The 15777-nt window shown below is 36.6% G+C and overlaps 3 protein-coding genes across 7 annotated transcripts; all 3 read right to left on the reverse strand.

Moving 5' to 3' along the window:
- Positions 1–1063: 1063 nt before the first annotated feature.
- On the reverse strand, positions 1064–5795 carry LOC106405641 (alpha-amylase 3, chloroplastic). The gene is made up of 13 exons (XM_013846160.3): positions 5436–5795; positions 5132–5259; positions 5007–5061; positions 4828–4941; positions 4634–4742; positions 4100–4425; positions 3044–3687; positions 2618–2807; positions 2323–2429; positions 1984–2233; positions 1772–1894; positions 1528–1695; positions 1064–1444 (listed from the first exon to the last, which is right to left on the reverse strand). The coding sequence occupies exons 1-13, from the start codon at positions 5718–5720 to the stop codon at positions 1286–1288; spliced, it is 2658 nt and encodes an 885-aa protein (XP_013701614.2). The 5' UTR covers positions 5721–5795; the 3' UTR covers positions 1064–1285.
- A 1322-nt stretch (positions 5796–7117) lies between these two features.
- On the reverse strand, positions 7118–9222 carry LOC106405664 (hypersensitive-induced response protein 2). Of its 5 annotated transcripts, none has more exons than XM_013846186.3 (6): positions 9114–9222; positions 8365–8564; positions 8157–8277; positions 7981–8072; positions 7813–7909; positions 7118–7747 (listed from the first exon to the last, which is right to left on the reverse strand). In XM_013846186.3, exons 2-6 carry the CDS (start codon positions 8551–8553, stop codon positions 7386–7388), a joined length of 861 nt encoding a protein of 286 aa, XP_013701640.1. In that variant the 5' UTR covers positions 8554–8564; positions 9114–9222; the 3' UTR covers positions 7118–7385. The 5 variants fall into 5 exon arrangements, with proteins under 5 accessions (XP_013701640.1, XP_022561002.1, XP_022561001.1 ...); XM_022705281.2 differs by having other exon boundaries at positions 9043–9141; XM_022705280.2 differs by having other exon boundaries at positions 8949–9128.
- Positions 9223–9518: 296 nt separating this feature from the next.
- On the reverse strand, positions 9519–13923 carry LOC106405663 (protein NRT1/ PTR FAMILY 4.6). The gene is made up of 5 exons (XM_013846185.3): positions 13728–13923; positions 13463–13568; positions 13143–13360; positions 11127–11555; positions 9519–10744 (listed from the first exon to the last, which is right to left on the reverse strand). Exons 1-5 carry the CDS (start codon positions 13728–13730, stop codon positions 9755–9757), a joined length of 1746 nt encoding a protein of 581 aa, XP_013701639.1. The 5' UTR covers positions 13731–13923; the 3' UTR covers positions 9519–9754.
- Positions 13924–15777: the final 1854 nt, after the last annotated feature.

The following is a 15777-nucleotide window of genomic DNA, read 5'->3' on the forward strand; positions in this document are numbered from 1 at the left end:
TGATGGGGCGATGTCACTGTGTTGTGATAGCAAACCTGCTATTTACATAAGCTCAAATCCCGTATTTCATGAAAGGACCAAACATGTTGAGCTCGATTGCCATTTTGTTCGTGACGACATTATTCGTGATTTTATCAAACCAAAGCATATATCAACAAAGGATCAACTAGCAGATATACTTACAAAGGCGTTGGGGAAGAAAGAGTTTGATGCATTTTTGATCAAGTTGGGCATAGCAAATGTGTATGCTTCAACTTGAAGGAGGGGAGGAGGGGGTATTAGAATATATTCCATATCCTTATATTTAACATATTGAGAGAATATCTTTTTAAGGAACATTGTAATTGTATGCATATATATGTAAAAATGGCTAACGATGAATGAGATAGAACATTATTTTCCAATACAAAGTTTGTCAAAAATCATAATATATATGTAGAACAATGGAAATTTACGTTTAATTTTAAAAATTGTACAATTCTCAGAACTATGACATTTTATGTTTTGTTAGTACAAACTACCGCCGAAATCATAAATTATAAAAATAATAGAAATTTTAAGTTTAGTTAAGATATCTAAAAATTTAGAAAAGGATAATTGAATGTTTCATATGTTCCTAGTTAACTTTGTTAAGCATTACTGAATTTACTGGCATTTTTTTTAAACATTAGTATTTTGGATCTGAATTTTCAGATAATATTTTAGGATCTTTGTTAAAATATACATTATACAGTGACAAAATATAGCTTTGACAGCTTTAGTAGGGGTTATTGGTTGTTGTATTTTAATGGATTTGAAAATCCGAACTAAATCTAGTGTTATTGGTTCTATGATTTTCAAATCTGTATTAAAATCATGTGTTATTGGTTTAATGATTCATAAATTTTATATCAAATCAAATGTTATTCAATCGTACGGATTTACTAATATATTTGATTTAATAATGGATTTGAATAGATTTGTTTGAATTTTTTAGTTAAAAATACAAAAACTCAAATCCGAAAAAAAACCTCCGGATTTACATATTTTAATTGGATTTATAAATACTATATGGATTTCTAAATCAATCAAAATATATAAACCAATATTCACCTAACCACCTTAACAGGTACACTTTACAAACAGCCACAATGTTGATACAACAATATGAATATGTTCTCAGTATTGTAAAAATTGGGACAGATCTTATTTCTGGTTCTTTCCTCAAACAGATACATATATAACACATTTTCTCCAGGGAGCATTTTTATTTACTACATACGTACTAGAATAATACCATACCTCCTTAAGAGGTTTCCCACACCTTATAGTCTCTGCCTTCGACGGCTACAGACCAGTTTTGAGATCCGCTTGGTGGTTCGTAATGCCCTGGTCCGATCTTCATTGCAACTTTCTCATCTATTATAGCCGCATAGACATCTCTCTCACTCTTTACTATGTTCACCTTTACAGTGTATTGAACAAAGTAGTCTAGTTTAAGACCTGACGAATTTAGTAAAACAACGTTCAAGAGATTGTGAGTTTTACCTCACTCCGACAGTGGAGTTTCTGTCTGTTCCTGAGAGACAGAAGAGAAGCGATCTCGGAACGGTAGTCTGAGTAGATGTGGTCGAAGAAAACCGCTGGGGTTCCTGGATGAGTCAAGATGTAAGCATATCCTTGCATCTCCTTCCCTCCTGGGAATCTCCAGTGACCCTTTTAGAAAGGAGGAAGAAATTTCGTTAAAGACAGGTTTATTTAAAGGGTGACAAAAATGGTAAGAAAGTAAAACCTGAGTAGAGCCAGTATCATGATTCTCTATGAATGTCACCGCACGAGATGGCCACCATCCAACTACACCAGGAGGCTTCCCTTTTGGGTCTGAGAGTCTCCAATATTCACATTTTTGAAGAGCCTACACGCATAAAAAGCTTAATCATATCTCAGAAACCCAACTCAAATTTTATATATCAAACGCTACAAGGTGTTGAATACTGTTAGTACCGCATGAAGTATTCCTTTGGTTGTGACATCAAAGGCACCAGCAGCTCCACTGGTTGCATTGATCCAGTCAACAATCCTTTGACGATGTGCGTCTTGATTGTAGTCCATTTCTCCATACGTGTAGCTTAGGGAATCCCAGTATTCACCAACCGCAAAGTAGGGTTTGCTAGCATCCATGTAGTCTTTGACATAACCTCCCCAGAAGCCTCTAACGAAATCAAGCCTCCATCCATCATACCCAACTTCTTCTCTGCAGGTGAACTCAAACAGCCAATGACATCAGACACCAAAACCAATCAGCAGTGAGTATTTTAGGAAAAATAAAACAAGGGAACTAACCTCATCCAGCATAGCCATTCCTTGATATCCTTCCTAACAAAGTCCTGTGAATGATCTATGTTTGGAGCAGCATGGAAATTATCTCCACTGCTCTTGTTTCCTCTACCCTGAATTGTATCATCAAGAGTAATACAGATCAATAAGCACGTTTACCTCCCTCAAAAACATTAACACGGCAGCATGTATCAACAAAGACTATATTTTCTATCAAAGAATTAACCTCTCTTTTAAGTCCATAACTCTTAAGGTAATTTTTTTTTTTGTTATTTGTGCTCTAAAGAAAACAAAAAGTTACCTGAAAATGAGGGTCGTCTGCAACTACTGCCCTATCATCCCAGTTCAGACGCCCTCCAAATAGATTCCATACACCATTTGAATTCTTGAAGTGTGCACAGCGATGATTCAAAACAGCATCTCCCAAAACTTTGATCCCAACCTTGTGAAATCTCTTCACCGTTTCTTTTAGCTCATCAATAGTTCCATATCTGAACGTTTGCAACAACGGGGAAATAATTATTTCAGATACAGCATTCAACCACAATTTTCTTATCTGAGACGCACTACGACATCACCTTCTAAGAAAAATAACATATAAGTCAACAAAAACAGTATTCAACCAGAAGTCATTTAATCCTACTTGAACATTGAACAACCCCATATTCATGACAAATTTTTAAGCAACTAAGCAACGATAATTATTTTGTAAAATTGCAGAGCTCACCTGGAATTCAAGTTGTACAGATCTTTAGGCATGTACCCTTCAGGTGACACAGATTCTGTCGGTGGAGGTAACCACAGAACGGTGAATCCAAGTGAAGCTAGCTCATCAGCTTTTTCTTGAAGTTCCTTGTACCACCTCCCTGATTTATGGGATTCCCAGTTGAATCCCTGGCACAATATCTCAAAACCTGAGCCAGTTCCAGAGGAGATTTTAATTTTGGGCTCGTCAGCTTCTGCTTCTAAAACACTTTCCGGGGTAAAAGTTGGAGTTGTGCTTCTGAATATGCTATATGCCTCCGCAGCAAGTTTCTCGATTTCTTGTAGAATGTTTATATGCACTTCTTTTACGTTCGTCTTCTGATTCTTGTGAGAGGAAATGTCAATTGCCAAGTTCCTTATCTCAGTGATGATTTCATCAGTGAATCCACTTTCGGACACTTCTTGATTTGTTTTTGGTGTCTTTCCACTCACTTGAGCAGCTTCAGTTTCAACGGGCAAGCTAGTTGAAGTAAGGAAAGGAACGTAGAAGTCTTCGCCCCTATTATTTAGCCAAGTATTTTCATTTAACTTGAGCACAAAACATAATCCTTCGAGCTTTTCATCCAGAGAGAATAATCCAAACGATCCATCCCCACTGTCTTTTCGCTGCAGAAGGTTCATATGCATAAAAAAACTTAGAAAATGTAAACATTATAATACGAAACGTAAACAGAGGATTTTAGTTTTTTTTCTTGTTGACAACATGAAAATGATCTCCACATGCACACAAAGGTAGTAGCAAGGACATGAGTAATGGCATATATGGTACAACCGTAATCGTATGCAATCCAAAGGAAATATCTACCAGAAAAAATGAAGAACCGAATGCAAAATGTTGTTAACCCCTAATGCTAATTTTAAAACAAGGCCTGTGCAACCTGCCAAGTGCTTGGACTATTGTCAACATGGCCAGGTGCGAACGAAGAACTAATTTGAATAAAATAGACTTGAATTAGAGACACAACACAAGTGGTTATGAACATTTAAATCTTGTCAAGGAAAATACTTCAACACTTACCTGTAAACGAGTGCGTAATGCCTTGTTCTTGAACAAAAATGTTTCTTCTGGGTAAGGTTCAGCTGGAATTTCCCATTTTTTACTGCCATTTTTGCAAACTCCCCAGTGTACAGTAACATCACCCGGTAAATCTGTTTCAATCGATACAATGTTCTTCGATGTTTCAGGGCATTTCCTTGCAGTGACACTGACTGAGTTATCACCGGAAACATGTTTACTAATTGGCATCTCCTCATAAAACTCTTCAAGACCTTTTCTTTCTTTTGTAGAACCAGACGAGCTCTTCCCTTGTTTGACAATAATGTTTGAGAGCTTCCCAAGAGCACCTAGGTATTCAAGAGAAAGCAACTCTCAATCACTGGATTTCTTAAGCTTGAATTATAATTCGTCAAAAGAGAATGAGGATACACACACAAGGATGAGAAGATGCCAAAGTAGAAAATGCAAAACCAGTAGTCAGAACAACAGATGTAACTATCTAGGCATAAGAAGTAGTCTACACTGAAAGATATAAAAAACGCCCCAGCCACTTACCGAAGCCTTTCTTTGCTCCGATCAAGTTCCCATCATCAGGAACATCGTCCAGAAGAGGAACCTTAAAATCTCTCCCTTTATGCTGATACCATGCCCCAGTTTCCTCATCCTGGAAAACAACAGTCACAGATTAATATACATATGAAGGCAAACGAATAGTTCACCTTCGTGGCAAAGTGTTAAGCAAACAGAACCTTCAAAACAAAGTTGAGAGCTGCTACAGAGCTTTCCAGATTTAGATTAATAGTGACTTGATGAAATGAATCTCCTTCGGATAACTTCTCCAAAGGTGTCTCGATAGCATAGTCCTGCAAAGAAAATGTTACAATTATTCAAAGTAACGATAATGAAAAAGGAAAAAGAAAAAACATACTTTGATGGCAAGTGAGCCAGGTGGTCTCATATCTTCCGGAGGTTGATCCCATTCACTGTGAAGATTTCAAAGGTAGAGAACATCAGGAAACATAATGAGGAAAGAGATCAAGAAAAGGGAAGGACCTGCCAGTGTCACCAACATAAGAAACACCCCAATGAAGGATCCATTTCCCAGGAAGACTACATCCAACACTCAGCTCCCAATCATTCTCCTTCACTTTCTTTAATCGCACATAAATCTTTCCTTCCGCCTATAGTTCCCAAAATCGAAATAAGAATAGTTAACCTCAGCTTAAAATCTCCACGAATCGATCAGAATCAACTTAACAAACAGCGTGAAAGATATAATCAATCCTTCGGAATAGCAAATGTGAGCCAAGTTGTTCCCAGGTTTCAATCAAAATTAAGCAAATGAAATCGAGAAAACCTTATCGATTCGCTGAACGGGGAAAATCCCCTTGAAGATGACATCATCCGATTGAGAGGTTGTTTCGACGACAGCAGTATCGGAGGAGCTGGCTCGAATCGCGACGGACCTTCTTCGGAAACCTAAGCTGTTTCCGGAGGCGATGCTTCTTCCGATCGAGTGTAGCTTCTTGGAAGTGAAATGGCAACGGAGATTCAGCGAGGATGTAGTAGGTCCGCGATGGATGGTAGAGCTGCGGCGAAGAGGAGAAAGGTGGAGAAGAGGCTCAATGGGAACAGTGGACATTGCCGTTTCGTGTTGGAAGATATTTTTGGAAGGGGGAGTGGAGGAGAGAAGAAGAGGTTAAGAGTCGTTTGAAATTATTATTCTTGTTTTTTGATTAAAAACTAAACTTTTGGTTTTTTGGTGAAAAGGGAATATACCTTTTTTTTTATTTTTTGAGATTCGAGTAAAGCGTCGTCTACTCACTTACTATCCACGTCGGCTCCACTTATGGGTCCCACCCCTTTCCCCCTCGTCGGCCAACTTTTTTTGGAACTAAAATCCTTCTCTTATTCCAAGTTTAACTTAAAACTAATTAATGGTTCTATATGTAAAAAAAATAGTTTTAAATTTTTAAGAATTTTTGTTATTAACAACGATACATATTAATTATAAAGCTATTCAGTGTGATGAAATTATAATATCTTAAAATTATCAATTATAGCGTAGGTGTAATAGAATAATAGTAGACACGTTTTAAAGAAAAATAATGTTAAATAAGTTGTTTTCTGTTTAATGATCTGACGGCTGAGCGATGAGTTTGGAACGTTTTGAGATTCTTGTTCCCGGAATCGTGAAGCACAGATCTCCACTGGTGGCATCCTAGATATCTAAAAAGTAGGTACATTTCTTTATTTAACAAGTTAAATAATTGGTTTTATAAATGCCACTTTCTCTGTTGTTAGGATAATAAATAAGCTCATGTTTCTACCCATGTTTGAAATTGCGCCGGCCTCACCTAGCTAGTTAATAGAAAATCGGACGAAACTTAGAGTAATCGGAGATTAGTTTTTAGAGTTTTTTAAATAAATTATATATTATAATTGTGTAAATATATAATAGCCTATTTAAATTAGTTGGAATAGTTCTCATTTAAGCATTTATTAAAGAAGTTATGTGGTTGACAAAAAAAACTAAAGAAATCCCATGTTTAAGACCACTGCATCCTTTTATATATGATTTATTTTATTTATTTATTGTTAATAGGGCAAAAGTGTAATTATCTTGTCATCTTCTTCACCTAATTTACAATCTCTGTAACTTTTATCTATGACTATCGTGATTTGTTTTGCCTTGTTTTCAACCGTTTGTAGATCATTTTCAATTGGATTTAACAAAAAGTTGATAAATCAACCATCAGACATTCGATTTTAGGCAAAAATCAAGATAATTCGAAACTTTTTTAACGTTGCCGATTTTTTACCTGAGTAGACCATAATCGCCACTGTCTCCGTCCACCGAACGCAAATCCGGCGAGTAAACGCAAATCCGGCGAGTAAACGGTCTCGGTGGCTGCGTTTTAGAACGTGGGACTTTCTACCAACGATCTTGAACTAAAGTCCTAATTAGTCACTCCCAACTTTGTAGTAGTAAAATAAGAGGAGAAAATATGCAAATGAAACCAAAGTCTTGACCAAAAATAGAAATAAGAATCAGTGTTATCTTTCAGAAGAAAAGATAACCAGCTTCACTCGCATATATAAATTTTTGTAAATAAGATATTTAGTTTTTAGAACCCCAAATTGCTTCAAATACTCTCAAGCCCAAAACATAACTAAAACCAAACATACGATCCCGTCCACAAGCCATAAACAAACCAACGATATGTATTTTAAAAGGAATCCACAAGGACTTTCAACAATAGAAACACAACTAAACCCTGATAAAGCTTTGTACTTTTATGATCTCTTACTCAGCAGCAGCGTTTCCCTGAAGAAGACCATCCCTGATCTGTGAAGCAATGTCCTTAACAGCACCTGGACCGTGCGGTATGAACACCGAGTTTGACTTCGAAGACGCACCAATCTCCTTCAAAGTGTCGAAGTACTGAGTGACCAGAACCATGTCCATGACGTCTTTGGAAGACGTCCCTGGAACAGACTCGGAGAAGGCCAGCACGCTGTTTCTCAGACCATCCACAATGGCTTGTCTCTGGCGGGCAATACCAAGACCTGAAAGGTACTTCGACTCAGCTTCTCCTTCAGCTCTCTTGATCTGAAGTATCTTCTCTGCCTCTGCTTTCTCACTAGCTGCCTCTCTCATTCTCGAAGCTATGTGTCACCAGAAACATGTTAAAAGCTTTTTCAGCAAACAAAAGTCGAAAACTTGAACGTACCAGCATTGATCTCATTCATAGCTCTCTTGACGTGCACATCAGGCTCGATATCCACGATAAGCGTCTGGACTATCTCATACCCGTAATGCGACATAGCCTGTTACATAACACATCAGCAGATTAAGTCTTTTTGCACAAGGAGATGGCTTGAGAGTTGTTTGACTTTACCTTTTCAAGCTCACTCTCAACGGTTTTGGCAATGTCGTTCTTCTGCTCAAAGGTGGAGTCTAGATCCAGCTTAGGCACACTTGCTCGGATCACTACTCCAAAAAAAACAAACCAAAGGTGAACACAACAAAACCATGAAATAAAACAAATGGGGAAAGATATTGAAGAAAACAAACCATCAAAGACATAAGCTTGAATCTGGTTCCTGGTGTTGCTAAGCTTGTAAAAAGCATCCTGAGCACTCTCAGCTAAGGCCCGGTACTGAATCGAAGCAACAACGGTGACGAACACATTATCCTAAACACACAAAAAAAAACATTAAAACAAACCCTCAAAAGTCTCAAAACACAAAAAAAAAAAAAAAGAGTGAAAAGCAAGAGAGACTTTAGTTTTGGTCTCGCAGCGAACATCGAGCTGTTGAACACGCAGGGAAAGGTGACCAGCGACTTGGCTCCCCAAGCACCATGGCAAACAGTGACAGCCTGGCTCGAGAACGTCGTCGAATTTTCCAAACGTCTCTTTGATTGCAACGGTCGACTGGTCGACTTGGACACATCCTAAAACTTGACCCATTTGTTATTTTCCTGTAACCCAATCAAGCAGAACATGAGAAGCATAAGAAGATATAATCACCAAGTCTGTATAAATATCTGGCAAAGAAGAGAACAAGAAGTAAGGACCAAGGCAAAGATTCTGTACACAAAAGTCAAAAGAAAATTCAAAGTTGTCTTCCTATAATCCAAGGATAAGATTATTTTAACGAAAATCAAATCAATTTTTAAAACCCATTTAGACTCAGATTTTTATTTAAATATTTCGGCACTGTTCAGCAGAATGTTTCGTCTAATTGAATCCTAGTAAATTGAACAAAATATCCGAAACCCTATTAGCCGCATTAAAAAAAAATCGAAATTCCCATAAAACCCATTCGTCATCTACAAAGCACAGGAAGAAACAGAGAACCAAACCCTAATTTCGACAAGATTCTGTCAAAAGGGGGTCCACAAAAGAAAATTAGCTACGGCGAGGATGAGCAGAGATCTACAGAATCAATGAAATTACACAGAAGTGTGACAAGAGACGCGAATCACAGAGATTAAAAGGAAGGGACAAAGGAAGGGTTCAGGCCAAACCGTGTTTGTTTTCGTAAGTGAGAGTCTGATTCCGCTGTTCTGTTTTGATTTGCACCCACTAATATGATAAAGTAACATCATTTTAAATTTTTTTTTTTTTTACTAAACTTAGTTAATTTTTGGTCAACAAAGAATAAGTTAATTACAGACTGGACTTGATTTCCATATTCTTTACTAGGCCCATGTAAAGTGTTCAACAATGTTTGGGCCTCATTGGTTCATCCATAACTTTCTCATCAATTTCACATACACAAAAGACAGCCGCATAGCATTTGTTTCTCACAAATATCTTTAGACTTTATGAGATCAAGGCAAAGGATGAAGTTTAATAAACCTAACCCTTGTGAATGTGTATATCAAAATGCTAAGTAAGCTTCCCTCAGTACCGTACATCGGAAGAAACAATTCAAAAGTAAAAACTAAACCAAGTTAATTAAATATCATAATCACTCGCTGTACATTCCTTAGTCCAACGAGTAAAAAAAAACTCCAACACCTCCACTATTTACCTGACCACAACACCACTAGTTTTATCCCCCCCCCATTCATCTCTTATATATATCAGCCGATGAAGTAAAAAAAAAAAATACATTTTTTCTGCTCTTTTCCTCCATTCAAAAACCCTCAAAAGTGGATCATATTTAGCTTCTTGAACCTGTTGATCTGTACTTGTACCTCATTGCCCAGAAGAGATAGTGCAAGAAGTTAGCTGCACTTAATACACACATTAGCCAGTAGAAGTAGTCTAGTTTGTAACGGTTTATCCTCTCTCCTCTCAGCCAAGGCGTGTTTCCTGAACTCCCTGTTATGCTGTTCACTATCGAAACGATCACCGAGCTTAGGTAATAACCCATCGCCAAAGAAGCCCACGAGAGTGATGTCGCTAGAGATCTCATAGACGCTGGTGCTTCTGTGAAGAAATACTCTAAAAGTCCAGCTAGTGTGAACAGATCAGCTGACCCTAAGAAAAGATACTGAAGCGCGATCCATAAGAAAGTGATTGGTAAGGTTTCTTTCGAGTCAAGTAACCCCGCGTCTTTAGCCACTCCCTTACGTTTGATCTCAACGAGAGCTGCAACGGCCATTGCCAGTATCGAAAGAACTAAACCTACTCCGATTCTTTGTAGATGAGTGACTCCCGTTTCGGTCTTGGTTGTTTTTCTAGCGAATGGGATGATCAGATGGTCGTAGATAGGTGCTAAGATCATGATGAACACGACGGGGAAGACCGGTAATGAAGCTGGAGGGATCTTTAGGCTACCTATCTTTGTGTTCATGGAAGCAGCTTGTTGGACGGAGAATGTGGAGAGCTGAGCTAAGCAGCAGTTGAGCATGATAGTGCAAGCAAATATAGGGAGCATTTTGAGCACAATCTTCACATCCTCTACTTGTTGGATCGTGCATTCTAACAACTTGTGGTCTGGTTTCTCCTCAGCAGCTCTGTTCAAGAATCTCAAACTGTTGGTTAGTTGTGTCTGAGGAGGAGGCACTGGTTCTTGATGACGTGGCTTTTCAAGTTCTCCTGATTCAGTAACTTCTTTTAAATGATTAGAAGGGCTAATAGCTAAATTCACAACCGCGTTGCTTGGACTCCCATTAGAACAACTCTTAACAGAAGCAGCAAGAAGAACCTGAATCAAACAAACCATATAGAACAAATGACTTACATAGCACAAAAAATTATTATTATGACAAAATTAGCACACAAGGGAGAAAGTAACCAAAATAGCACTAATTAAAATATAAAATAAAATAATCAAATAACTTCAAATCCTAAACCTTTTTCCTAACTCCATCCTTTCAACATTTAATCCTGGCTCTAATCACAAAATTCAAATCCAAATATAAAATAATTTTAAAAATTAATGCTGTATGTTGATCATTTTCCTTTTTATACTAATTTGGGGAAAAAAATCAAATATTGTAGTGCTATTTTATGGTATTTCCTCAACCATATACATTACTTAGAACAAACGTTTACTCGTAATCTCAAAATAGATTAAAAAAGCATACCTTCAAGATTGTGGTGAGAGGACTTCCACATGGGATCTTGTTCCTATAAAACTTTGAACCGGAGAGAAAGATGAGAATCGAGACGAAGATAGCGATAGTAGAAACACCAAATCCCCATTCCCATCCTTTGTTGTCTTCTAACCAAACCACGAACGTCACGGCCACGAGTGCTCCACAAGCAAGACAGAACACGAAGTAGTTGAAGTACGTTGACCTTTGTTTCCGGCCTTTAGGTGTACTCTCATCGAACTGTTCTGCTCCATGCGACGGTAATGACCCTTTAATCCCACCCACTCCTAAAGCCACAAGGTACAATCCTACAAACAGCGTCACCGCCTTAGAACCACTCACCGCTTCACACGTGGGACCATCGCATGTTGGTGGCATTAAGGATGGTGTTCGAGCTTGGATAGTGAGTATGATTAATCCCTGCACGAGTCCAAAACTATATTATAATCCACTGATTAGAGACGTTTTATTTTCTCGGAGTTACAAAAGAATATGGGACCAGGGACACGTGAAGAGCACGCGAACGAGTTTAACCCTTGTGGTTCATGGGAGGCAGAGCAGCGACGTATACAAATAATTGAAAGCGTTACGAACGATGAAACGTCTTTATTAAATGAAGTATGGACATAACCTAATTTTCGTGTGGTCTTCTCATTGGCCAATGCAATTTTTCTCGAGAAGAACGCACCTCGGTTACGCTGACGTAACACCCGGGTTGTTTTATGTTTTGGACTGTTGTATATGAATTGCCATACATTATCCCATGATATACTGATATATGTTATAGGTGACTATTTGATTCCATTGAATATATGCTTTATCTTATAAGTAAACGACTCAAATCTATAAAAAGTAGTTTAAATTAGGATATAGACAGTGCGTAGTACTCTATCTTGAAATTGTAAGTTAACTAAATATATTTGTAAGTTTTGTTTTGGTAAGTTGTAAACTGTAGTAAATTTTTTATTTTTTGGTAAAATAACTGTAGTAAATTTTACAATTATGAGTAACATATTATCATAGAGTATATCTCAGTGTAGAGCTAACTTAGCTCAGCTGAACGTGATCCATTAAAACCTAGCCATAATGGGTGAGAGATAGAATAGCGTTAGCGTTTGAGTTTGCGTCACGTTCAGAACGTCCAAACGCTACCCACACATTATGTAAGAAGAGCCAAGCATTAAGAGCCCAACTGTGAGTTGGAACTACAAGTTTGTTTTGTCTTTTGTAAGACTATGTGGCAAAGTGACGAGGGCACGAGTGGCAGATGTTATATAAGTGGACATAATAGTTTCATTACCCTATCAAATGTGAAGACAACAAGATAACACACACACAGAAAGGCAAGGACGTTTAGTTACTGAAACTCGGGAAAGAGTTTGTTTAAATTTCCTTTTCTGTCCCTAAGACAGTGACTGTTAAAAAAAATGAATAGCTACTAATAAAAATACGGTAGGTCCCCTCTCCAACATACGATTTTTTATTGATGGTATCACGTATGTCACATGTGTTGTGTTGGGAGTAGGGCGTTGCGTATTGATACGGTAGCGTATCAAAGTCACGCTTCTTACTTTGTCCTTTTTATTAGCATACCAATGCACGCATGGTTCGTTGGATTTTTTTGCTTACAAAAAAGCTTATAACTATTCATTTTCATATGCATAATTTTCTTCACTTTTGTGATAAATATATACTAGATAGATATGCATGTGGATCTATCAATCACAATGGTTTTGTGTAATGTGAATGGATTTATTGTTTAGGAGGCTATTCGTTTTTAAAAAGTCAACCCTAATAACTTCAAACTTAAGCCGAAGGAAAAAGCATAAAGTAAATTTTCAATCATTAACGGATAAATTTGATAAATTTTTGAAGTTTAGATGGGGGTTTCAAGCCATTTTGATGTTCTTTCTTAAGTGAAAATTCTTCAAACTGTATAAGGGTTAGCAAATGTTAAAGAATTAGGTTAACACCACTGATCAAAAGAGTAAGTGAAGTAGGTGTTACCAGGAACTCAATAGAGGCAGAGATGAGGAAGATGACGTAAGTGGAGAAGAACGCGTCGGAGAGGAAACCACCAAGAAGAGCTAAGAGAAAAGCTGTGCCCATGAAGTTGGTAACATCATTCGCCGATTTCGATGGAGACAAGTGCATGTACTCTCTTAGGTACAACACAAGGTTACTTGCATTCGCCAGATACGCTAGATTCTCTAATATCTCCACCACTGATTACAAGAAATAAAGGAAGACCAACCTATCAGTTCACATGATCCATCAGAGTAAAGGGAGGAGAAAAGGAGGGGTAGATTTGGAATTTCGACACTGACCTAAGGTAAAAGAAGCGGCGAGCATGCCTCCGTGACGGCCTTTCACGGCGGCTTTGTTTCTCCAATCTGCGTAGCCTTCCCATCTTGAGACCTCTTCTTCAACTTCCTGTTATATTGCAAGAAACAAAGAGAAAACAAAAAACTTTTAGAAAAGAAAAATAATTTGCAAAAGGAAGCACCAACACACACAACAAATGATAAGTTGAATTCTTGAAACGATTAAGACTGAAGAAGAAGAAAAATGTGAGAAGCTTCAAGAACCCACCATTATTCTCTCTTTCTTTCTTTCTCTCTCTCAAACTTTGAGGAGAAGAAGTAAAAATAGAGGTTTTAATTATGAGGAAATATAAGTGAATGTGAGGAGGGTATTAATGGAATTTAAATAGATCGAGGAGAGGAGGCATTCAGAGAGGGTCCAATTGGGTGATAAGAAAGGAGAATTTGGGCCCTCTTTATTATTAGAAAATGACTTCATGTTGCCATTTTTTATGCTCTCTCGTTAGGAAATAAGAAATGACATTTTTTCTCCTCTTTTTTTTTGTTTTCTAGAAAAATGCTTTACTTCTTTGTTTTTATGGCACTAAAGATAATATTAATTCCAAAAATTTATAAAGCTAGTAATATAGTGGTGGAATAAAGACTAATCAATCATGTTTGTTTGCCTGCTTTACTTAATATGCAAGTTGATTTAAACGGGGTTTCCACTTTCCAATACCAATGTCACATATCTAAAATTGATTTTGTCTTTTATTCCCCACAAATTAGTGATAACATATTTTTAAATGGATATCGATTACTCACATCATATTATTCGGTAACATGTAAATAATGTTAACGAACAATACTTTTTTGATAGTTCAGAGAATAACATTATAGTTTCACGTAAAAAAAAACGTTTTCATGTTTGTGTGGACATAATTAATAAACAATATCCAATATATTTGAGTTTGGTTTGTTTTTAATGGAGAAGGATGCAAGAAAATCCAAAAGAAAAGTTGAAGGAAAGGTAAAGGTGATGGAAATTGGAAGGAATCAAACCGTCCACTAAATGGAATTAAAATAATTCTAGTGAAATTAACTTTGTTGACTAAAAGAAAATGAAATAGAACATTCACTTCATCTAGACCTAGTGATTCATACTCTTTCCATTCATAGCAGTTTTGGGATTTACAATAATAGCCAATTAACTGATGATGCTAATTATCCTAATTTTGACATTTTTATTCGTTTTAAACAACCATAAGTAAACTATGTGTTGTTTTCGGCTAATAATAAATCACGTTTATATTTGACTCATAACAAATATCTATATCTATATATTCGGGGATTCTTACCACACGATTTATGTAGTTATAACTTTTTAATACTTTTCTCTTATCAGTTTATGTAAGAAACTTTCTGAATTTGAAAGATAATGTACACTGTTCTCTTTGATGGTTTTGCCAAAAGATCTTGCTTTCGAAACTCCAATATTTTTTTTTAAGATGTTAGCTTTTACAATACGTCATGGTTATCTTTCTCAAAATTATTTGATACTCAGTGTAAAACTCCAATATAACACCATAGACACATGACTTGCTGTAGAAGCGAAATATGATAGGACGGAGAAAAGATTGGTTCTGAACCAGGTTTGACGGCAGTGACCAGTTCGATTTCGATCTGCTAATTGGGAGCTGAAGAAATATTAAACCAATAGATATTAATTTCTAAATATTAAAAATTAAATTAATTAAACATAGATGGTGTGGAAAGGATTTTTTTAAAAATATAGTGTGATTCGTATTCGCCGTATCAGGGTTTACATCAAAGTCGACAGAATTCGTATATAAATAAGACTAAAGAAATCAACTACGTGTAAAAAACAAGCGTAAATAACCATTAACATGGCATAAATTGAATAATATGCTCGAAATTAGCTAATATTTTTCTTTGGCAGTGCTATTCTACTATTTTCAGATTTGAATATCTTGATTATTCCTGTGCATTATATGAATACGTATATGTGTGTGCGTATATATGTTGAAGTATATGATTCAAATTCACATCTCAAGGCTCTAATCACCATGAGGCCTTTTATATTGAAGAATCTAATACTGTTTGGGAGGCTTTACAATAAAGTGATCTCATGCAACTAAAGAAACTAGTTGTGCATAGACAAGTCACAAGTGTCGTGTTTTCTTATCCATGCAAATATTTATTTTGCTTCTTGATTTATTTTTTTCGCGTTTCTGAATTTTGTGGTAAACGGGTTTATACTAAGTTAGATTGTTTTTCAATATAAAATAAATGATTGGTACATATTCCTTATATATTAT

Source organism: Brassica napus, chromosome C6, assembly GCF_020379485.1.
Source record: "Brassica napus cultivar Da-Ae chromosome C6, Da-Ae, whole genome shotgun sequence".
Taxonomy (NCBI): Eukaryota; Viridiplantae; Streptophyta; class Magnoliopsida; order Brassicales; family Brassicaceae; genus Brassica; species Brassica napus.